The sequence below is a fragment of the Cornus florida genome, unplaced genomic scaffold, assembly GCF_030987335.1.
Source record: "Cornus florida cultivar Cherokee Brave unplaced genomic scaffold, ASM3098733v1 CherokeeBrave_3.0.0_Hap2_Chr04, whole genome shotgun sequence".
In the NCBI taxonomy this organism is placed as follows: Eukaryota; Viridiplantae; Streptophyta; class Magnoliopsida; order Cornales; family Cornaceae; genus Cornus; species Cornus florida.
Window position 1 is genome coordinate 50,942,213 of NW_026775574.1, and position 24,402 is coordinate 50,966,614.

Here is a 24,402-nt window from a genome sequence, read left to right on the forward strand (position 1 = left end):
AACTTCAATTAGGGAATTTTCACATAGGGATGGGGAAACATTTCATGAGGCATGGGAATGATTCAATGAATTGCTTAAGAAGTGTCCACATCATGACATGCCCAAATGGCAATTAGTTCAATATTTTTTTGAAAGTTTATCCGACAATTACAAGGGCATGGTTGATGCTTCCATGGGTGGCTCTTATATTGATAGGCATGAGGATAATGCGTGGTGTCTTTATGAGAGCATGAGTGAAAATTCTTTGCATCGATCTTTATCATCTAAGAATGGTAGGAATTCAAGTGGAAGGAAGAGTGTTGGCTTACATCAAGTTGATCACTCTAATGAAATTACCGCCGAGATAAAATCATTATCTCAAAGGTTTGATCAATTATTAATCAACCAAAACTCGGCGAATCAAGTATCTTCTTTCCCTAACCATTCTCATCATGTATCTAATGAATCATGTATGACTTGTTCAAGTGTCTTACATTCTACTTCCAATTGTCCCCATGGACATGTGAAAGTGAGCACCATGAACAAGTTGATGCAACATTTGTTAATCAAGGGAACAATCCTTATGGCAATCACTATAATCCTAGTTGGAGGAATCACTCGAATTTCTCTTGGAGAAACCAAGGGGAAGGCTCAAACCCTTCCCAAGGTGGTTTTCAAGGAAAGTACATTTCACCTCCAATGCAAGGCCAAGGATCCCAAGGATATAAATCATATCAATCATAAGGAAACCTATTCTCAAATTCTCATTTTCCCAATCAATCATATTCTCAAGGAAATTCTAGGAGTCCCGCTTTTGAGGAGAAAGTTTTGACCGGTTTAGGCACTCTAGAGGCGAACACACAATTGCTTCATTCTCACTCTCAATCCATTGCAAAGCTAGAAACCCAAGTAGGGCAAATAGCTAGCACTTTAAATGCGAGAGAGAAGGGAAAAATGCCTATGAATGCCCCACCAAAGCAACAATACGTTGTGGAGACTCATTCCTCATCGGAAGGTCACACAATAGAGCATGTCAATGCGACCTTGAGAAGTGGGAAGATTATGGACAACCAAGTGGGTATGTCCAATGAAGAGAGTGAACCGGTGCAACCACAAGTTGACACTCGTCCCGTTTCACATCATATTCCTCCTTAATTGCATATGCATGATCTTTCAAATGAGAATGTGTTGAAAAGCGATTTTAAAAGTGATTTGAAGAAAAGTGATTTGCGAAATGATTTCAAAACCTCTTGTGTTGAAAAGACTTCAAAGAAAAATTTTGAAAACCAAAAGCTCCATTTTCGAATGCCTTAAAAGGATCCATTTCTATTAACAAGCAAAAGGCCAAGACTAATGAAATTATGGATGGGTTTAGGCAAGTGAAAGTTAATCTTCCACTTTTGGATGCAATTAAGCAAATTCCAGCTTATGCCAATTTCCTAAAAGACTTATGCACCCAAAAAAGAAAGAACAAAAGCCAAGCACCTAGAAAAGTGGTCTTAACCGAGCAAGTAAGCTAAATTTTGTAACATAACACTCTTCCAAAGTTTAAGGACCCCGGTTCACCTACCACTTCATGCATCATTGGTGACCATGTCATTAATCAGGCTCTCCTTGATTTGGGAGCAAGTGTTAACCTTCTTCCATACTCGGTATATGTCAAATTAGGCTTAAGAGACTTGAAACCAACGTCGGTAGTTTTACAACTTGTTGACCGATCAATCAAAAAGCCCAGGGGTATCATTGAGGACGTATTGATCAAGATTGATAAATTCTTCTTTCCCGTTGATTTCATTGTCATTAACATGGAACCGGTTCTAAATCCTAAGAGCTAAATTCCGGTTATCCTTGGCCGTCCTTTCTTGGCAACCACAAATGCTAACATTAATTGTAGGACGGGGATAATGAAAATTTTATTTGGCCACATGAAGGTGAAGTTGAATATTTTCAATCTAACCCCCAATTCATTTGGCAAGCATGAAGAAGTGAATGTTGTAAAGAAATGTCATGACCATGAATGTGAAGGAATAGAGTTTTTGTGTGAAACCAAAATTTCAAAAAGTTCATCTTCAACCTTGAAACCAAAGTATGTAATTTCAAAATCTTGTTTTAAAAGGGCATGAAAGCCCAAAGATCACATTGAAAAAGGACCAACAAGTTCTTTTGAGCTAAATCCAATAAGTTCTTTAGAGAACCATTTGTTGGATGGAGTTCAAAGCACATATCACCCTGTAGGGTAAAAGAGCCCAGTGTCTTGCTAGAGACGTTAAAGACTAGTGCATTTCGTAGGGTGTCACAACCCTATTCCTCCCTCATTGCTATTTTAAATTTCATTTCTTGCGAAGTCTAGATATTTGCTTTAGGTTCATATGTATTGCTGGGACTTGTGATTAGGATTGCATGCACTTTCATGTTGAAAATGGACATTTTGTTCCTGTTCGATCGATCTCTAAGGAGATTAGATCGATCGAACTTCCTACCTGCATCCAACCTGCATCCAATTACCTCTTTGTCCAATCATTCGAAGAAAACCTGCATATTTCATCTCTCTGTGCATCGATCGATTTTCATTTTAGATCGATCTGAGTCTATCAAGATCGATCGAACCTTCTCTTCGATCGATCTGCAGTTTTCACACTTAGAAAAATTTTGAACCTACATCCACCTGCATCCAAAGGCCTCTCTGTCCCATCGTTCAAACATTTCTGCAAGATTTGCATGTTCGATCGATCTAAGTCTTTCTGAGATCGATCTTGGGGAGATCAATCTCTATTCTTTGATCCATCATTTTGACTTTGACTTTGATTTTTGTTTATTTTATTTTATTTTTATTTTGTTTTTGAAAAAATTAAAAATTTTCAAATTTTCCATTTTTAATTTTAATTTTATTTTTATTTTTATTTTCCAAACAAAATCCAAAAACATTTTTGATTTTAAATTTTAAATTTCTAAATTTTAAATTTTTTATTTTTAAATTTTAATTTTTCAAAATTCAAAAATAGTTTTAATTTTTAATTATTTTTAATATAAAAAAATTTAAAAAAATAAAAAATTAAGTGAAAAGAATAAGTGCACCTAGAACAATAAAGCTTTAATAAAAGGTCCACTATTTGTCTTGATGATCAGTACTAGATTTGTGTGCTAGTTTGAGGGTAAGGATGTGATCATTTCCTTTGTTGGCTAAGATAACAACATACTTGATGCCAGTCCACTCAAAAATGATTTTAGAGTTGTTTTGATTTGCATGATCATTGTCTTGATTTGTGGAGGACTATATTTGTTTGCTTGATGTTAAAATTTTGGGAGATTGCTTGGAAATGGTTGAAAAATTGCATACTTGAAGTAGTTTTCTCACAATGCTTGTTTGCAATATTGGTGCCTCTTTTGAAAGAATGAGCTTAATGTTTGTGGGTATCATTTCTGGAAACCTTCAAGAGACTTCACTCGTCTACTAGGGGTAACCTAGGGGTTTAAAAGCCTTGTTGCATGTGTTAAGTGCAATCGTGTTCCCTACGAAAGTGGCGTTATCTTTTTATTGCTTTCTAGTTCATACTTGTATAGTTGTTCATTTCATTCCTTTATATTCTAGTTTATTGCTAAGGACTAACAATATTTAAGTTTGGGGGTGTGATGAGTACTGAAAAGTGCGCATTTAAACCCCTTAAGCTTAGGTATTCTAGAACCTTTATCTATCTTATTTTCCCGCTTTAGATTGATTTCATGTTATTTCTGTTGAGGCTAAAATTCGCGCAGTCCGATACGATACCGTTTTCCTGCAAGGAAGAGAGGAGAAGATCGATGAACCTTGACGGCACCGGTGTGGTGCCTGCCAAGAGCTCTCCGACAATCAAATTAGTCACGGAGGTCTAAAAAGAGGGCAGGGATTAATAATAGTTTTTTTTTTTACGTCGTCCCTTCTTTAATGGCTTGGTGCCCTATTTATGGTTGTCGATTGGAATCAAAATCGTTCCGCTGATGCCGATGGTTGATCTTATCTTCCGCTTGTGCAAAATCATAGGAGATTTGTTGCCAGATTTGTCGGGATATGATTTAATCCTTTTGACCTCCTCCAATTATAATAGGATTATTCTTACCTGTTGAACCACGTCAGATTTCATTATCCGTGATAGTGAAATCTAATCAATCTTATCGAGGGTAGGGTAGGTTTATATTTTTCCCTATCAGTTGCCCCCCATTCCCAAGCTTGCACGTCTAGCTTTGGGAATGTAATAAATAAATTTTATTTTATTTATTTATTTATTTTTATTTTTCCAACCCCTGTGAACAGTACCTGCGGGTACTATTCACGTGAATAGTAACTCAGGATTTTTTTTCCAACCCCTATGAACAGTACCCGCGGGTACTATTCATGTGAATAGTAACTCAGGAACTTTTTTTTTAATACCCTTATAAACAGTACCTGCGGGCACTATTCACGTGAATAATAACTCAGGAATTTTTTTTTTTTTTAATACCCCTGTGAACAGTACCCGTGGGTACTATTCTCGTGGGCATTATTCATGTGAATAGTAACTCAGGAATTTTTTTTTTGGCACCCGAGGGAACAGTATTCTTCCTTTGATAAGGGAATAAATTGTATGAGTTTCACTCCTTAATAAGGGAATTGAACTTTACTAGTTTTACTCAGCTCGTCCCTTTAGTAAGGGAATTGAACTTTACGAGTTTTACTTAACTCACCTCTTTAATAAAGGATTTTTATTTACTATCCCTTATTTTAAGGGGATATTAATTACGGGATTCATCCAACCTGGGTCCTTGTAGTACAGGACATTCATTTATTATCCCTTATATTATAGGGATATGGATTACAGGATTCATTCAGCCCGGGTCCTGATAATACAAGATACTTATCCCCTATAGTCCGGGGATATGGATGACGGGATTCATTCAGCCCAGGTCCTTGTAATACAGGACACTCATTTACTATTCCCTTATAGTACGGGGATACGGATTACAGGATTCTCTCAGCTCGGGTCCTTGTAATACATGACACTCATTTACTATCCCTTATAGTACGGGGATACGGATTACGGGATTCACTCAGCCCGGGTCCTTGTAATACAGGACACTCAATTACTATCCCTTATAGTACGACGATACGGATTACGAGATTCACTCAGCCCGGGTAATTAATTGATTCAAGGGAATCATCGTTCCCACAGACGGCGCCAACTGTTGAGGCTGAAATTCGCGCAGTCCGATACGATACCGTTTTCCTGCATGGAAGAGAGGAGAAGATCGATGAACCTTGACGGCACCGGTGTGGTGCCTGCCAAGAGCTCTCCAACGATCAAATTACTCACGGAGGTCTAAAAAGAAGGCAGGGATTAATAATAGTTTTTTTTTTACGTCGTCCCTTCTTTAATGGCTTGGTGCCCTATTTATGGCTGTTGATTGGAATCAAAATCGCTCCGCCGATGTCGATGGTTGATCTTATCTTCCGCTTGTGCAAAATCATAAGAGATTTGTTGCCAGATTTGTCAGGATATGATTTAATCCTTTTGACCTCCTCCAGTTATAATAGGATTATTCTTACCTATTGAACCACGTCAGATTTCATTATCCTTGATAATGAAATCTAATCAATCTTATCGAGGGTAGGGTAGGTTTATATTTTTCCCTATCAATTTCCATTTTCAGGTACTTATCCCTAAAATAAGCTAACTCAGACAAATAAGAGCATAATTGAAGCAATCTTGAGATAAATCAAAGAAATGAGCAAAGTAGGAGCAAAAGGAAGCAAAGGGTGGAAATTCAGCAAGTTCAATCGATCAGGGAATTTCTTCGATCGATCCAACATTAATCGATTTCAACACTTCAAGATGGATCTAAGCTATTTTGTCCTTATCCAAAGATCTAACAAAGTTCGATCAATCCAACTTTATTTAGATCGATCGAAAAAATTCCATCTTATCCAGTTGTACCACCACGCCTACCACTTTTGTCTCTTTCCTAAAAATATTTCAAAAATATCTTAGATTTGTCCTTACCCAAAAAGGCGCTGCCATAGAGGATCAATCCAGCCTTAATTCGATAGATCTCAGCCATGTTCGATCGATCAAAGACAAGGTTCGATCAATCGAACTTTCCCAAGTGCAAAAAAGGACAAAATCCAGCTTATTGAAAGTTGTCTCATAGCCAATCATTAGAGGAATGTTGGAGTGCGAGCCCAGACCATTAGGGTGACACTTTAACCTACTTATATAAGGAATAAGAGGCACCTTTTTGAGAAGGAGGCTAGATAGGAAGATTTTGGGCACAATTTCATATACTTAGTGAGTAAGCAAATAAGGGAGGAGGCTAAAGACACAAAGCTTGGAGTTCTTCCATCCACCAAGAAGAGGAGCAATTTCTTCCATGGAGTTTACCCTTGAGGGTTGGAGGACACCATCCATGTAATGACCCGGTCATTTGCCTCCCTTTCCTTTTTCTTGAAATTTTACGAATGAATTTTTTTCATTTAATTTTCTTTTCTGAGCTCTGTTTCGTGTCGTTTAGTGTCATCTCGAGTGCTCAAAATTGGTTTCTAAGACTCTTTCATGTGAATTCACAACTTCCTTTGAGGACCAAGTCATTTTCTCATTTTTACTTTTCGGACACTATGCGCCTTTCGTCCTTTTCCCTGTTTCATCTTTTTCCCTATTCTATCTTTTCCCCGTTTGTCACATTGTTGGCACAGCCTCACTTCTTGACTTCACGTTCCTTCATCTTGAGTGGTTTCCGTGAAATACGTATCTTCACTTTTGCAAGAAAGTACTCTAGTTGCTCCTGGTGTCCATAGGGGCGTAGATGCACAATTCTTCATAATCTTTTTCTTTTCTTAGGGTGTTTTTCGTAAATATCTTTTGAAGATATTTTATTTCAGGGGTATCTAAGAAAATATCTTTTGGAAGATATTTTCATTCTGGGGCGGTTTCTCAGTTAACCCTTCTTGTAGGGGCCATTGTGCAATTAACAAAAGTTATTGCAAAATGCCTCGTCTGGAGCCTGGATCCTCATACGGGATTCATTTTCACATTTCGTCGAGTCATGGACTCTTGGAATTTCCTTCTTATCATATTTCCCTAGTTTCAGAGTTTCTGGACCCGGTTGCTACGGAACTTGTTCGGGGCATAACTCTCTACTCGGGACTCAGTTTTTGACGCCGTTTCTTCCGTTGTTCATATTTTCTTATTTTAAATCTTTTTTTGTTCATGGAGTTTTGCCGTTTGAGCGCGTTTGCTCAAAATCCACTTCTCCGGACCCGGCGGGGCCCTTTCGAAGCACTTTTTGAGATTTCTATAAATAGGTTGCCCTAATTTTTAAAATCAGATTTTCAGACCTTCTTCCTCCCCTTGGCTGGCAGCCATGGGAGCCCAAGGGGCTGCCTTCACTCTTTCTTCTCCTCCACTTGATTTCCTTGGTAGAAATCCTTCGGCCTTAGCATTTATTGCTTCCCTCGACGTGCTCTACCTTTTGCCCTTATTAGAATTCATTTCCGACGATTTTTTGAGTTCAGGTTTGGAGTCAAGTTGAGATTTTCATGGGGCTTCTTGCGGATTCTTGTTCACGGTGTTGTCCCCGACAAAACCTCTCCGTATCGTTGAATTCGGAGCACTTTTATTTTGGTGGGCCTTTGGGATTTTCATCTCAAATTGAGGTAGGGGATGTTCTAGGTTTAAATTCTTGTTATATAGCATGCTTGTGATGCTTATACTACTTGTTTGCATGATTAAATATAAAATCTAGAGATTTTATTATTTATTTTTCCTGTACGGGATCTAATTTTCCCGGTTGCTCATGACTTGGTTTAAACATATAGCATAATTTTATATTGCCCCTTTATATGCTCATTGTCGTGTATTAAAATTGAAACATTTGAATAAGTATTAAAGATTTTATTTAATATTTATCTTAGGTGAAAGATTAATTCACATGGCCTTAACTAGTTTGAAATTAATACGTGTTAGCATATTAAATTAGGCCTTAGCATGCTTTCCAACATAGTTGAATTTGAAAGTAATTGGAGCTGTTTTGAAAATTAGTAATTATTAATTAATTTAATTAATTAATTTGCCCCGAGTGCACTATTCACTCTATTTGAATTCCGACTTGATATTCTTGATTTACATGCCATATAGCTTCACATATATTTGATTTAGAATATTCGGTTAGGTTTTGAAACCTTTTATTTAATTAAATTTCATGTTTAAGATTTAATCCTCATGGTGATCTACAACTTGGAATTGAATTATGGCATGCTAGAAAATTAAGCTTTGGTGTGATTGTTCACATATATTAAATTGGGATTAATTGTATGAGAATTGCAACATTTATTTTATATTTAACTTTAGTGAAAGTTTAATTTACATAGGTATAACTTGCATGAAATAAGCTTGTAATGTGATATTACATTAGTCCTTGGCATGTTCTCTAAGATATGTTAAATTGAGAGCATTTGGTTAAGATTGAAAATCTAGAGATTTTAATTAAAAGAATTAATTAAAATCTATTTTGTGGTCCCATTAGCTTAATTAAGATTTTAACTTGATATTTGTATTGGCCATGACTTGTTTACTAGTATATATTAATTGTGGACCATTTGAAGTTGCTTTAGAACCTTGGTAATTAAATTAGCATGATTTAATTAGAGTTCTACTTTGTTGTTCCAATAACTTAATTGAGTTTTACAATGGATATAGGTGATGACCATGCCATGTTCTTTAATATGTATTAATTTGAGGTTATTTGCAATTGAATTAGAATCTAGGGAATTTAATTATTTTTATTTAATTAAATTCTATCGAATTGAGCCATGGATTTAATTGTGTTTGAAAGTCGTTTCTATATCAAAATCCTGGACATGGACTTGTTGTATATTCATTTGGTTATGTTTTGAGCATTGGATAACATAGTTGCTATGTTTATACTCAAGAGAATATGTTTTCCTTATTGAATATATTGTTGCCTTGTGTAATGATTTGCACATTTCGTATTTAACATCATTCATGCATAGCGTGTAATGAATCGCACACTGAAGATTCGACATTCATCATATCATATTATTTGTAGACTTAGAGCATGTATTGTATAGGTTTCTAAATTTGGTTGTGCTTGGTAGATAGTTGATTATCTTACATATTTCTGTTGATATATGCGTTGTTGCACAACTTGTTGATTTTGGAAACTTGGGGATGTCGTTGTTTGGCTATGGTAGGACGTGGTTCTAGTACGGGGGATAGTCCCTCTATATAGTCTAGTGCGCACATAGGGAGGTTACCCATGAGCTAGTAGCCCTAAAGTAACTATGTTGTCGATTTGATCCGGCGTGACGTCCGAGTATCCACTTTGTTTGATTTCGCATTTCATTTTCAAGTTGATAACTAGATGATGTTGTAACTTGTTGTTTCTTATTTGTCGTTCCATTTTAAGTTACAGGATGTTAACTTTGCGAAATTGTGCTTTATGCGTTGTATTGGAAGTTCCAATGTTGGTTAAATTGCATCGATATTGAAAATCGTGTTTTGACGTTCTAATAAAGCTTAGGATTGATCCTATTGATTCATTTATAACATAGACGTTAGGTGGCATGAACCACTACTGTTATTTTGTGCTTTAGATTCTAAGTTGATGGCTTTGAGAACTTAAACCTTGTTGCATTGTATAACATGCTCTTTTGTTATTGAATTGCATGGATAATGTGATTCTTGTTAACTTGTATTCAAATATGCTTTTGTTATGTTGTATGGATTACTCTAGACCTAGTTCAATTGTATAGAAAATGCAATTTATGTTAATCTATGCTCAAGCATCCTTCTTGTCGTGTTCTTTGGATTATCCCAACCATGATTCGTTTCATACACGTATGTATATCATGATTCTTGTTGCTTAGACTCTAAGGTAGCTTAGGATGCTCCCTGAGTCTCACTTGGACATAGACGTTAGGTGGCATGAGCCCCTTTAACATATTTCACCTTAAGGTGATAAATTTGTAAAATGCTAGGTTGATGCATGCTCATCTCCTACAAGTAGCTTTATGTTACTCACCCCTACGATACTGGGATATATTTTAGGTACAAAGACTTGGTTCGTGACGCCTAGCATTCCTTGGATGTCGTGTAGCTTTCAAGTTTTCATTTCATGCAAATGTTTGCATTAAATGTCATTTTGTAGAGTTATATGTCAAAATATGTATATTTGATTCCATGTATGTAATGTATACTTAAGTACACTCCTTTCAATGTATTTGATGTGTATGAGATGAGGCCGGAGGCCAATGACCATTATATTGTATTCTATGTACTTTTTAACTTCATGAAATATTGTGAAAATCTTGAAAAATCGCAAGTCATTGCTTCACCATGGTTGCATCTGGTGTGGTAATTCCATTTTCATTCTTTTATAGGGTCTTTTTAATCTTGTATGAAGTGTGGCCAAGGGCCAAATGGTCATTTGACTCCATTTTACATTTTCGAACTTTGTGGGATCTTTGGATAAGGATAAAATAGCTTGGATCCATCTTGAAGTGCTGAAATCGATCAATGTTGGATCGATCAAAGAGATTCCCTGATCGATCGAACTTGCTGAATTTCCACCCTTTGCTTCCTTTTGCTCCCACTTTGCTCCTTTCTTTGATTCATCTTAAGATTGCTTCAATTCTGCTCTTATTTACCTGAGTTAGCTTATTTTGGGGATAAGTACCTGAAAACGGAAATAACACGAAATCAATCTAAAACGGAAAAATAAGATAGGTAAAGGTTCTAGAGTACCTAAGCTTAAGGGGTTTAAATGCGCACTTTTTAGCCCTCATCAGTTCACGCTGGGAAGGTCCTTTTTCTAATCATTTCTGTATTCTCTTATGGTGAAGTTGAGCTGCAAGACCCGAAGAATGAGAATCTTTTTAAGGTCAATGGTCAGCGGCTTAAGCCTTACATTGACAACCTAGTCCCAGTCGGATATATGGATTCCATCATCTTGACAGATCCAATTTATACAGACTAAAAAGATTCCCATTTCGTCTAGCTATCGACATTAAATTTAGCACTTCAAGGAAGCAAATTCTTTCCATTCTAAGCTTCCTTCTATACTTGTTACCATGAATGAAAATTCTTTCTAAATAGTTGAATTGAATTTCCGCTTTGCATTCTTTAAGAATCATTTACATGTCCATTTAAGTGGCCATAGTGGGTTTCTATAGTCATACAAAGGTTTGGTAACATTTTTGGGCCTTTTTTTTATCACCAATTCATTAAAGCAATTGAAGGATCTTGCATCCGGACGCTAACACCTGGAAGCACCCCATATCCGGATGTCATTTCTTGCATCCGGACGCCACTACCTAGAAGCACTCGCGTCCAAATGCCACCACCGGCGTCCGGACGCCAGCTCCTACTGCTACTCGCATCTGGATGCCATAACCGGTGTCGGGTCACCATTCTATCACCATCAGGCCCCTGTGTGCAAAAATAACTCATCAAGAGCCCCGCTACAGTCCGTGTTTGGATGCCATGTTTCGCGTCCAGACACGAAAACCCATAAAGCCAACCCGAGCCCAGCTCGGGATTTTATAAGCTTTACTCCTTCATTCCTTATTCACAACCTACACCTCCCAACTCCTAACCCTACTTTCCCACACCATCTCACAATCTCAAAATCATATTTCACTCTCAATATCCATTTTTCATCAAATCATCATCTTTAATCATCCTCTTCCATCATCATCTTTCAATCAAGGAGGGCAAAGTTTCAAACTCCAAATTAAGGTAAGTTCTTTTCTCTTCTCTCTTCTATTTTTCAACTATTGATTATTTTATAGAGATGAGAACTTGATTTTGTAGGCAAATGATTTCTTAGGTGAGGAATTGTTGTGATTTGATTCTAGATTCATGCTTGTCGGATTCAAATAATCTAATCATCCCAAGTGTTCTTTACTTTTCAGTCTTGCACACCACGTGTTCGACAAAAGTCCTGAACCAACTTCAATCACTCACATCGCCTCTTACTCCATTTCTAAGCGCCCTCACACATCCGAGGGATCTTCTGAGGACAATCATACCCCAAATTAGACTGACTGGCCCATTGCATATGAAACCGAATTCACAATTAAGCATGAATTTCAAGACCATCCAGAAACGGCTTGGTCTGTTTTAGAATTGCGAAATCATGATCTTGCTGCTTTATTTAAGCCATGTGCTAGTGTCTTCCTTCCGCGGAGCGTCCGGCAATTCTATGCCAACATGTCACACTCCTGCGCCGAGCCAGACGTGATACAAAGAACAATTGATGGTGCGCCTTTCGTATTTACCATCAATGACATTGCCACAGCTTGGGATGTTCTTATGACTTCTGCATTAAATGATGAGGATGATCATATTTATGGCATTTATTCGGACATAATTACTTTACCGGACATTGTGCGTGAAATTTATCACAACAGCTTCACACGTCGTCGCACAATGAGCACCAACAAGTCATACATTCCGTGTCGGATTTGGTTCTTAGATTCTATCCTTAATCAGAATGTTTTTTCAGTTGCTAGGTATTCAGAATGAAAGGTGTTTTTCTGACTACCCTCTATGCTGTGGAAAGAGGTTATTGGTTCTGTGTTCCACAGTTAATTTGGGATCAAATTCTAAAACTTTATCATGAACTCATTGTGAAGCAAGTGGATAATGCTTTGACATGGGCATTTCCATTTCCTTATTTGATCACAAAAATGCTAAAGAAAAAAGGACTCAAGGTGCGCTAAAGTGAGGAGAAATTGGAGGATGTGTACCATTGTAATCTCACTGAATGGAAGAAGAGTCGTTCTCAATTGAAAAAGGGTAGACAGCTACGAATTGGTGATGAGTTCAATTGGGGTGATGTGAATATTCCTTTGGAGGCTGAGCATGATGACCCTGCACCTGTTGGTCTAATGCCACCTGCAATGACTAGGGCAGAGTATAACTCTCTTAGCACCCGGCTTGACACTCTTCAACTACAGGTCGGTACTATGGAGGGCACTCTTACAGATTTTCGTAAAGAGACAAGAGAAGGACAGAAGCTTCTGCAGGCAATGATGTAGTCACTTATTGACTGTGGTGGTGCCGGTCCGGGTCTATCTTCTTCCACATTTATGGAGGATTGAGCATTGTGTTACTCTTTAGTTTTTATAGTTCATGCTATTTATTTATGCTTTGTGTGTTTTGAATATTGTTAGGATTTGGGCCGTGTTTGGCATGACAATTGTGGGTGCACTTTTTGATGTGCACATATTTTGGTTTTCTTTCCCGGTTTTGAATAAAGCATGACATATTACTTCATTTTATATCTTTATATATGTCTATACTTTTATGCTTGGTATCCAGTTTTTGTGAACAGATTATCAGGTCCAAGTTTGGGGGAAGAAATTTAGCTTTTTCAATGCGACTGGTTGCACTGGATTATTATCTCGCACTTGGTAGTTTCTCTCTGTTTGAACTTCTTTGCATGCTTAATTTCTATACTTGTTTTCATACATTGAGAACAATGTATCATTTAAGTTTAGGGGTGTTGAGAGTTGCTATTCACAGGAAGATTGTCATTGTTGAGTATAGTTGAATTATTTATTTATAGTTAAATTGTTGTTAAAAAAATAATAATAATAAAAAAGTAAAAATAAAAAATAAAATTGTATGGTTAGGTAAATGATTTTTGGTGTTATTGGAACTAAGTTTGGAAGAGAATTTATGTGATTAGTACAACTTGTATGCTTATATAGGATATCAAGGAATGATTGAAAGTTGCTGGCATAATTGTTCAAATGAAAAAGGTCCATTGAATGATTTAAATGTTTTATTTTGGAGTCTTTCATCTCTACTTGACCTCACAATGCACATTGAGCACATCGAAAATTGCATTCCCTTCCTTGTGGTTTTACTTAATTGACTTCCTGAATTGGTAGGTCGGATGAAAGAAATAATCCTTGGCATTTGGAAAAAAAAAAAAAAAAAAAAAAATTGAATAAAACTGCATTCTTTCAACATGTCAACTGATTAAAAAGGAAGACAAGGAAAGAATGTAAGATGTATGATTAGTTTGAGTTCGTAGCCTAGCCATTCCAAGTCATTACACCCTTAGGAGTGTCTTTACACTTAACGCCCTAAGACCATCTAGTTTAGGAGTCATTGGATCAACGCTTGTTACATGGGGTGATTAGAGAGCTTAAGGAACTTAGACATTGCACATGGTCATACACATTAAAAAATAAAATAAAAAATAAAAAATAAAACAACACAAAATGTGTTCAAATAAATGCTTGCCTTGGATAATGATTTCAAAAGATAGATTAAGGATGGGAAAATATTGAATGAGCCATAAAAGGGATAAAAGTGCATTTTAAAAGAAAATGAAATTTCGGTTCACTTTGAAGGATCTTGAGATGAAATTCTATTATAAATGAGATGTTGAAGATCATGTATGTGGACTAGTTTGTTGATGCATGAATGTTGGGAATTGAATATTGTTTTGAGATGTCATTGTATGCATACTTGTTGTAGTCTTCTTGATAGAGTCTTTCCCCAAAGTCATATGTTTCAATTTATACTAGAATGAGCCTTGTTGCTTAGTGTTTGCAGATATCATTTTTGGTAAACCCTCACGAGACTTCACTCGTCCTCTAGGGATACCTAGGGGTTTAAAAGGCTTGTTGCATATGCTAAATGTAATCGTCACTTCCACGAAAGAGGAGAAGTCTGTGGTTCAATTTTGTTTTGCTAAGGGACTAGAAAAATGTAAATTTGGGGGTCTAATAAGTGTCAAATATTACATATTTAAGCGCCCTTAATTGCATTAGTTAAATCCATTATTTGATCTTTGAATATAGATTAACTGCATTTTTATGTTTTTGTGTCTTTGCAAGTCTTATTGCTAAAAAGGAATAAGAATAAGGTTTTAAGGGTTTTTGGAGCACAAGTCATATCAGGCCTACATATCAAGTGATTTTCAAGGAGAAATGACCTGAATAGGCGATGGATGCAATCAGAGCTAAAGAAAGAAGAAGAAGCCAAAGAAGCATGCTTCGCGTTCGGACACCAACCTTTCAGTACCTCGCGTCCGGATGCTGCATTTGGCGTCCGGATGCCAAACCATCAGGACCTCATGTCCGGACGCCATTCTTCGAGTCTGGATGCAAGGCTACGAGCCCCCATTTGAATTAAGTCCAATTTTTTTCTATCTTGAGCGGAAATTCAAATTTTGACCGAATTCTTTTATTTGGAAACTCATGTTAGGATAAAGGAGGGGCAAAGGCTTGGATGAAGTCATTTAGTTTTTTTTTGTTTTGAAAAGATATATTGTGGGAAGGAGGATTTTCTTAGGGTTCTTGGCTGATTTTTGCAACAATGGTGAGAAGAGAGATTTCTTTCTCTTCTTCGATCCTGGAAGTTGATGCCATATCCATGAGAGGCTAAATCCCTTTCTAGGGAGTTGATGTAACCTAAACCAAGTAAACATATGTTGATTTGTATTTTAATTCGGGTATTTTTATTGTATATATTCATTTTCATAAATTAGAAGTATTTGCATTGAATTAATGTACTTTCCATTGAATTGATGTATGTAATTATCATTCGAATATATATTTGTGTTGATTTGTTATCTTGTCTTAAAAATCACATTGATACAAATATTACACTTGATTTCCTATAGTGACAATGGGAAAGAATTTATGGAATGGTTATATTGGCATGTAACTGAGTATTTATATAGGTTATGCTTAAGGAAGATAGACCATGCTACACCTTTAAATTAATGTAGTTAGGTGGAAGGTCCATACCAACTGAAGATAATTTATGATATTTAATTGATTTTATGTGCTGCAACATACCATTAAAGGACCTTGATAGGCTATGCCTAGGGAAGATGGTTCATACCATAACTTAGTTTAGGTGGATGAACCATGCTAACCAACGAGGGGTTATGCTTAGTCCTAAATGTATGATATTTTTGATGATGTTGTGGTAGTTTTGTACTTCTACACATCATTTTATATATATAATTGTCTATCCCCAAGTTAAATACAAGTTTAACATGTTTATGAGGTTGAGGTCAAATCAATTCCTTAGCCTTCTCTTTATAAGTTCAATCCATTCTAATCACATTATTTACCGTTTTATGAAATTTTAATTCGTAGGTTAAGTGACAAACCAATTGAATTATCATCTGTGTTATTAAATTAGGAAGTAATTTTACAATCTGTTTACCATAAACTAGTAATCCTTGTGGTTCGACAATCCCCTACTATAGCATTAATCTACAATGATGAATGTGCTATTGTTATAAGTGGTATTTTTAAGTAGTACACATTTGTGTACATCAAATTCAAGCTACAATGGCATATTAGATGTCATATAAGTAAACGTGTGTACTAACAAATTAAATAATAACTTCAACTCATGGAATACTATCATGTAATCATATAACAAGTTCTAAATTATAAATTAGGCAAGAATTCAACATCAATGCATAATTACCTCAATGGAAGTATAAAAAGGTAATTTAATTAATTTAAATAATTAAATTCTCAAAATTATAAAGCAACTCCAAAAATTCTACAAATAAGATATGTCAATGGTAATGTCAAGGTCTAATTCAATATCATATTACAAGTTCATTCTATGCTAGATACAACCATATGAATTAAATTTCATACAAAGAAAATAATTAAATAAAAGTCTCAAAACTTATCCAACTATTCTCTATTTAATATATATGATAGAACATGCCAAGCTCATCAACAATATCAAATCAAAAATTCAATTAAGTAAAATGAACACTTAAAAAAAATTAATTAATCTAATTAGTTAATTTTCTCTAGATTTTAAAACAATTTCAAATGTCTTCAAATTTAAATATATTAAAGAATATACCAAGGGCTATTTTAATATCACATTACAAGTTGATTCTATACTAGTTAAAATCATGGAAGTAAATTTTCATTCAAGAAAATAATTAAATAAAAGTTTCAATACTTATTCAAATACTCTCAATTTAATATATGTTAATGAACATATCAAAGCCTAATTTAATAACATGTCACAATTTAATTCCAAGCTGTATACAACTATGAGAATTAAATCTTATACATAAAAAATAATTAAATTAAATTCTAAAATTAATATAAAGGCATGCATACAAGTTGTATAGGTATGAAAAACATTCAATACAACACATATATAACCCTAAAGCATCTCCTACCTCAATTTGAGATGAAAATCTCAAAAGCCACCTAAAGGAAACCGTTCCGAATTCGACGATACTTCGGGGTTATGTCGGGGACAACGAGGGAAACAACTATCACCCTTGAGGTACCACCAAAATCCAAACCCGAACTCAAAAATGGTCAGAATTGGCTTCTAATAGAGGGGAAACGACCGCCTCACCAAGGCCTACGATAAAGCCTAAGGAATTACGGCAAAATTCAAGAGAGAAGGAGATTGATTTGGGAAAAGAAGGGTGGCAGCCATGGAAGAGCTGTAGAATCTGATCTGCAACAGTGTAGAAGAAGAGGAAATGAAATAATTTAATTTCCAAACCCCTTATTTATAGAAAATCTCAAAAAGTGTCCTGAACGGATCCCGTCGGGTCTGATAAAATGAAATTTGCGCAGACGCGCTCAAACGGTAAAAATACCGTGAATAAAAAAGAACCGAAATGAAAGAAAAAAAAAAATGAACAACGGAAGAAATGGCGTCGAAAATCGAGCTCCGTGCAGAGAGATATGCCCTGAACAAGTTCGGCGGCAACTAGGGCCGAAAACCCAAAAACTGAGGAAAACGACCAGAAGGAAATTCTAAGAGTACCCGACTCGACAAAATGTGAAAATGAATCCTGGACGAGGATCCAAGCTCAAAATAAGGCATTTTACAATAACTTTCGTTAATTGCACAATGGCCCCTCCAAGAAAGGATAACTGCAAAACTATCCAGAATGAAAAAGATATTTTCTTAAAAACCCCCCAAAATAAAATATCTTCAAAAAATATTTATGAAAAATACCCCAATAAACATAAATATTTCTAAAGAATCCTTTCATCCACGTCCCTACGGAAAAAAGGAACAACCGACAAGCTTTTCTCCAAAAGTAAAACTACGCGTTTCGAGGAAATCAAATGGAATGAAAACTCGTGAAGTCAAAAATCAACTCCGAGCACAAAAAGTGAGGTTGTGCCAAAAAGTGACAAACGTGAAAAAAAGGAAAAGTGAATAGTGTCTAAAAAATGAAAATGTGGAAATGACGCGATCCTTTAAGGAAGTTGTCAATTTAAAGGAAAGAGTCTCGGGAACTATTCCCGAGCACTCGAGACGACACCGAGTGACAAGAAACCGAACTCGGAAAAGAAACATTAACGGAAAAAAATATCCATAAAATTTGAGAAAAAAAAAAAGGAAGGAAAATGACCAGTTCATTACAATTTTATTCGGGTAGGATCTCGTTTATTTTCTCTTTCTTTATTTTTTTGATATGTTTAAGATATTATAAATTCTCACTAGTGATGATCTAAGTATTGTCTAGATTTATATATAACATAACAAATATAAAATACAAAAGAAGTAGAAAATTATTCAAATATGTACAGTAAAAAAGAAAAAAAGAATTTTAAGAAGTAGAAGTAGAAAAGGAAAAAGGAAAGCAAATGAGGAAACTTTAAAAGGAAAAAGTTAAGAGTTTCAATATATATATATATATATATTGGGAACCCTCACAACCACTTGCCCTTTGGATTTGTAGCTATCAAGTAAAACTGCCGACGTCAGCAAAGTAAGTCGAGAGTAATAAAAGAGGTGGGAAGGCTCGAACCCTGGCGAGTGATAACCAAAGCCCTCACCTTACCAACTCATCCAAGCCCGTGGGAGCTAAGAGTTTCAATTGAGTAAGAAAAATTTAACCTTTTCTTTTAAGGAAATTTAGAGAATTTAAAGAATAAAAAAGAAAATAAGAAATAATTTTAGAAACCACAAAATTTAAGAGGGCACATTGTTTAAAATTTCTCATATACATGAAAAAATAAATAAATAAATAAAATTAGCACAAATATTATAAAGGGCGGGGCCAGGGCAGGGGGCACGTGTTCTCCTAGGCCTTCATTAGCTCCATCACTGGTTTGAATATTTTCAAAAAAAAATTATCTTATTTTAGTACATTTTCATTTTATTTTTTTCCATTTTGTAGGATAATATTGACAAGGATAAACATAATACCATAGATAATTGAAAAATAGTCCACACTCGTAGAAAATTGTCTCATGACAGATAGTTTCATGAGAAAATGGTACATTTTAATTTCATTTTTTCCTTTTGTAGGATCACATTGGAAAATAATGTGATCCTAGTGTTCTACAAAAGACCAAGCTCTCTCTCTCTCACTGGACAGACTCTCACTCTATCTCACATTTTCTGATCAGACACAACAAGATAAGATTGAAAAAAAAAATTAAAAAGCAACTTTATCAAACTTTTTTCTCCAAACCACAGATTCATATTCAACATGGTCCCAAGACTTACTTTATGGAGGGACGACGAAGACTACTAGAAAACAGATTATAGTGATTTTCACTGATCCGTCGCCATTGATAATTCCAACACCAAAACTAAACCAATCACTAGAATGCAAATTGGACACGTGTAACGTTTTAATTGTTCCTTTCCATTTGTGTAACATGTTTTATAATTGTTTGATTATTTCATCATAGTAAAAAAATGATATTATTACGTCTATTTGTCAAGACATGCATGCATTCATTTCTATATTCAAATATTAAAGAAAAGAAAGTAAAAACAAACTTGTTAAATACAAAACTTGTCATGTTACACTTTTTTTTTTAACCTATAATTCACATCTATTTTATGGACACATAAAATTTCATTTTCTCTAATAAAATTTCTTTTTCTCTCTTTGGAAAAAGAAGACGAAAAAAGTAGTGGAGATATTGCTTTTATACTGTTCTTGTTTAACGTCACGTTACATTCGTCATTTTAACATTTAGGTTTGGGGACCAACGCATAAAAATATTCAAAAGTCTGGGCCATAATACATTAAGGTAGGAAAAATTAATTCATACCACTTAGAAAAAGTTATTTGCCAAAAAAATAATTGGAAAAAAGTAGTTGATCCGAATATCAGATCAGCGAATCTTTAACCAACAATTATTATGGAATCTTTGATCTCATGTTACACGTTTTCTTAGAATATCAATGTCAATTTCAGTCTCTATCTTGGATCCCATACTTAATAAAACCTTACCATGAGTTGGCTCTTCTATATAGATGATGATTTTGATTGGGGGTAAAATATTTTGACATTCATATTATCTTTTTCGTTTTCGTCTTTAAAGTTGGTTTATATTCTGAGTAATTGATCTTCATTTTAATAATTTTTATATTTATCCAAGTCCTGAATTTTTTTATTGGTATTATTCGGTAATCGGCATAACTTAATTTTTTGTTTAATGGTGTAATTTAGTTCGAGGACTCATTTCAGTTAAAAAAATTTGTGAGAAATAACTTTGTAATTATTAATATTGGGCGCCAAAATAAGTTCAGTCAGAGTTGTACTTTTAGTTTAATCTTTGAATATTGAGGATTGTGTGAACATACTCCAGTTCCATAATAACACAAGACAAGTAAGTGTGTGAGGACATTTTATTTTCATCTTTGTTAAGTTTTAGGTTAGGCAATTAAAACGATTTTTGAAAATAGTTTTACAAAAGTGCATTGCAAAAACAGAACCCCTTTGGTACTTGTTTTTCAAAATTCGTTTTTGAAATATTAGACACTACCAAAGTGAAACCGGTTACGCTATCTTGAAACCAAATTAAAAATTATTTTCTTACTCTAATTAGGTTACTTTTTATCATATATATATATATATATATATATATATATATTTGAGATAATTAGACTCGAATTAAACTCGTTTTCGGAGTAAGTTTATGTCTTATTTACCAAAAAAAGAAGTTTAGGTCTTCAAAAATCTATATAAATACTGTTTACAACTTAGGGTTTTCTACCGCTTTTGAATTTAATTCGTACAACCAATTTGTGAAAATTTTATGAGTGTTTATTTTCATATTGAGACATACATACTGTATATACAAGAGTGATTTAGGATGTTGAACGGGAGAAAAAAATAGAGCTTCTATTTCAGTTCATCGAAATCAGACTTGAAGAAAATGAGAGAGCGATCACACCCTAAAGGGGTTAAAGAATTTGCGGAGTGTTATTTGATATACCAACAATCCTTTTACCAGAGTCAAGGTTAAGTCTGAGGTCAAGAGTTATTCGACGGGGAAATCACAGAGCCAAAGACGGTCAGTAATTGGTTCTTGGTAGAGTGAGAAGGTGTGAGTCTAAGTCAAAATTTGTTGTACATTGCTTCAAACATAGTTGCTTGTTTCGCTCAAAATCGCGTGACAATCTCGGAGATTTCTCGGATTATTTGATAATTTCTTCGACTAGGTTTCTTCACTAAAATTAGGTGTCTCTCAAACTTTACTACTTGCATTTATTTTACTTTGTGATTGGTTAATTTAACATTGCGTTTAAAAATAGATATAATCCAATTTGAATTTCTTCACGTTGGTTCAAAATTTTCTTAGCTTCTTTGCTGTGAGACTTGCATATCATTAAAAGTATCTAGATCTTTCCGCGTCTCTAATTGAACACTCTATATTCGTTTCTGTTCATAAATACAATCATATAAAACTCTAATTGAATATTAATTATATTCATTTCTTTTGATTTTATAGTGGATCAGTTTTATATGCCTATTATGTTGACAGCTTGCCTTTTCACTTTACATGGACAGCTTGTTTCAAAACAAAATTGGTAATTTGCCAACTTTTTTTTTTTTTGGCAAGAAAATGCTAATGCCAAAGGACATATACATACACGGCAAAGATCAAACATCACTACCCTAACATGAAATACATACATCATTAAAAATAAATAAAAAGTTAGCTAAACCAAACTAACACCCAAGTCAAGAATCAATAATAAATCACCTCATGGAATCTCCAAGATGACAAGTTATTATCAACTTTTAATAGAAGAGGCCAAAATATTTGAAGCATGAATGTGATTTTATAGTGCCTAGTGGATATATCAGTTGTATATTCCAATAATATTTTTATTTTAAAAAAATAAAAATAAAAAATAAATTAAGTTCTTATTTAGTATTATTTAGGATATGTTTTAGAGATAATGCTTTAACATGAAAAGAAATAGAAATACTAGATCAGTAAGATATCTAGGGTTATCACCTATTCACCTCTCCAGTGCCCAATGGATGTAGATTTTGGATCTAAAAGTAGAAGATTGCATCTCAACAAATAAAAGAAAGATATTCACCGCAAGTCTCCGCTTGTTTGGAATTACTGAAATAAAAATAAATAAATAAATAAATAATTCTGATTTGTTTGGATGTAAAATATTTTTTAAAAAATATATATTTTTTATTTTTTTGGTATTTGATTGTTGTAAAATATTTACGAAGAAAAAATAATATTAAAAGTTAACAAAAATAATTTATCTATAAATTTTAAGTAAGTTATTTTTCATGTCTCGCCGGATAGACTAAACCTAAACCTATGCACAACGCTAAAAAAGTAAAAATAAAAAATATTTTATTTGAAGAAGAAAAATATTTTAGGAGAAAAATATTTCACGTGGAAACAAAACAGACGTTTTGTTTTGGAATTCCCCAAAAAAAATAAATAAATAAAAACCGATGTAAAATATTTTATAGAAAATATTTTTTTTATTTTTTTGGTATTTGATTGTCCTAAAATATTTACCAAGAAAAATTAATAAGAAAATATTTTAAGAGAAAAATATTTCACTTGAAAACAAAACAAACTTGGTTAATGTACAAGGCTCTTCCACATAAATTGGGTAATTAAACACTTTCATTAAGAGAACCCATACAGAGATGAACAACAGAGCTTATGTTAAAGACAAACCATAAGGACTATAATTACGTACCTAACTAATTCAATATGCTCTTACAGACACTAGTAGGATTGCTTATAGTGATAGGAACAAAGGCAAAGATACCTAATTAATAAAAGGAAAGCATGCTGTATAGGGTCTGCATAAACGCGAGGGTGAAAAGGATGATGGCAGCAATGACTGATATCCCTGACCATGCACTACCAAAATAATATTGTCTGAACCTTGCGGTAGAAACTCGCCAAGGCGTGCAGAAATCCATCGCCTGCTTGTATTGCTTAGTGTAATGGAAACCACTCGGATTGGCATTCTGGCAAATACCATTGAAAAGCCGGGCCACTTCTTCCCTCGAACCTAAATAATTGCGTATGATTCCTGCATCCTCGAACAATTTAACATCTTCGGGAGTATTGATGAGGAGATCCATGAGGAACGCAAATGATGTGAAGTAACTAGGAATCCAGTGACAGCTTAGCTCGAAAGCGATGAGGTTTCTCAAGACTGACTCCGTGGAATCAGAGACAGAGAAAGGTGGAATTTCTATGTAACCTTTTACAAACAGAGTGGAGCAGCTATTACAACTAAAAGCAGTAGTAAACCTTATGTCGAATAGGTTTCTATCCGTATTAGCTGCCTTCAATCTGACTCCCGCCAAGCGAAGTTCTGTTGCAGAGTAAATGATTTTGCTTTCCATCCTTTCTGTTTCATCACATTCCATCTTATCTATTTCATTTTCATCATCGAGGGATCTTTGAGTGTACGTATCGTCTGTACAAGCCGGCATGTATTGAATGTGCAAGAAATGGAGTACATGATGAGGACGTTCCTTCTCCATGTTTCTTCTTTGATAATTTTCAAGGCCCATTATATTGCCAAAGAATAGATGGACCCATATGGTAAGGGGAGGATACTGGCTTTGGATCCTTCCCACCATCTCATTGAACAATTTGGGAAACAACTGTGCTACTTCATGTATTAAATTGTAGTGCATATACATAACCATATATATATATAGTTTACAGTTTAATGGTACTTGCTGCCTAAAATTTTCCTAGGTCCTAGTCAATAGGATCCTAATTTTTTTTTTTTTTTTTTTTATATTATTAGACTTTTTTAAAAATTTATTAGCTTATATTATATTGAGATATTATTAGACCCCTTTATATCCTTATATTATTAGATCCCAACAAATACCTGAGATTAATAGACAGCCCAAATAATTTAATTGATTCCAAAATTTGTCATTCCATTTTTTTTTTTTTTAATTAAAACTCATAATTTCTATCTTTTATTTAACCTTTTGTTTTTTCCTCCTCTACTCATTCCACGGTTTTTACTCATCTATCGTTACCCTAGCTCATTAATTATTGAATATATATGACAATGATGGGATTGGATAAAATTTTCTCCGCTCATAATCTCGTTACAAACGCTCCATCTCCATCTCCTTTCATTA

General features: G+C 34.5%; 1 protein-coding gene and 1 pseudogene across 1 annotated transcript; both read right to left on the minus strand.

The window, feature by feature from the left end:
• LOC132305615 (small nucleolar RNA R71) lies at nucleotides 1-99 on the minus strand (annotated as a pseudogene).
• Nucleotides 100-23,055: 22,956 nt separating this feature from the next.
• LOC132304957 (putative UPF0481 protein At3g02645) lies at nucleotides 23,056-23,880 on the minus strand. The gene has a single exon (XM_059802652.1). The coding sequence runs from the start codon at nucleotides 23,878-23,880 to the stop codon at nucleotides 23,056-23,058; it is 825 nt and encodes a 274-aa protein (XP_059658635.1).
• Between the last annotated feature and the right edge of the window lie 522 nt (nucleotides 23,881-24,402).

What these genes read in the sequence shown, in the direction of transcription:
- LOC132304957 (XM_059802652.1), bottom strand. Translation starts at nt 23,880, where the DNA reads ATGGTGGGAAGGATCCAAAGCCAGTATCCTCCCCTTACCATATGGGTC.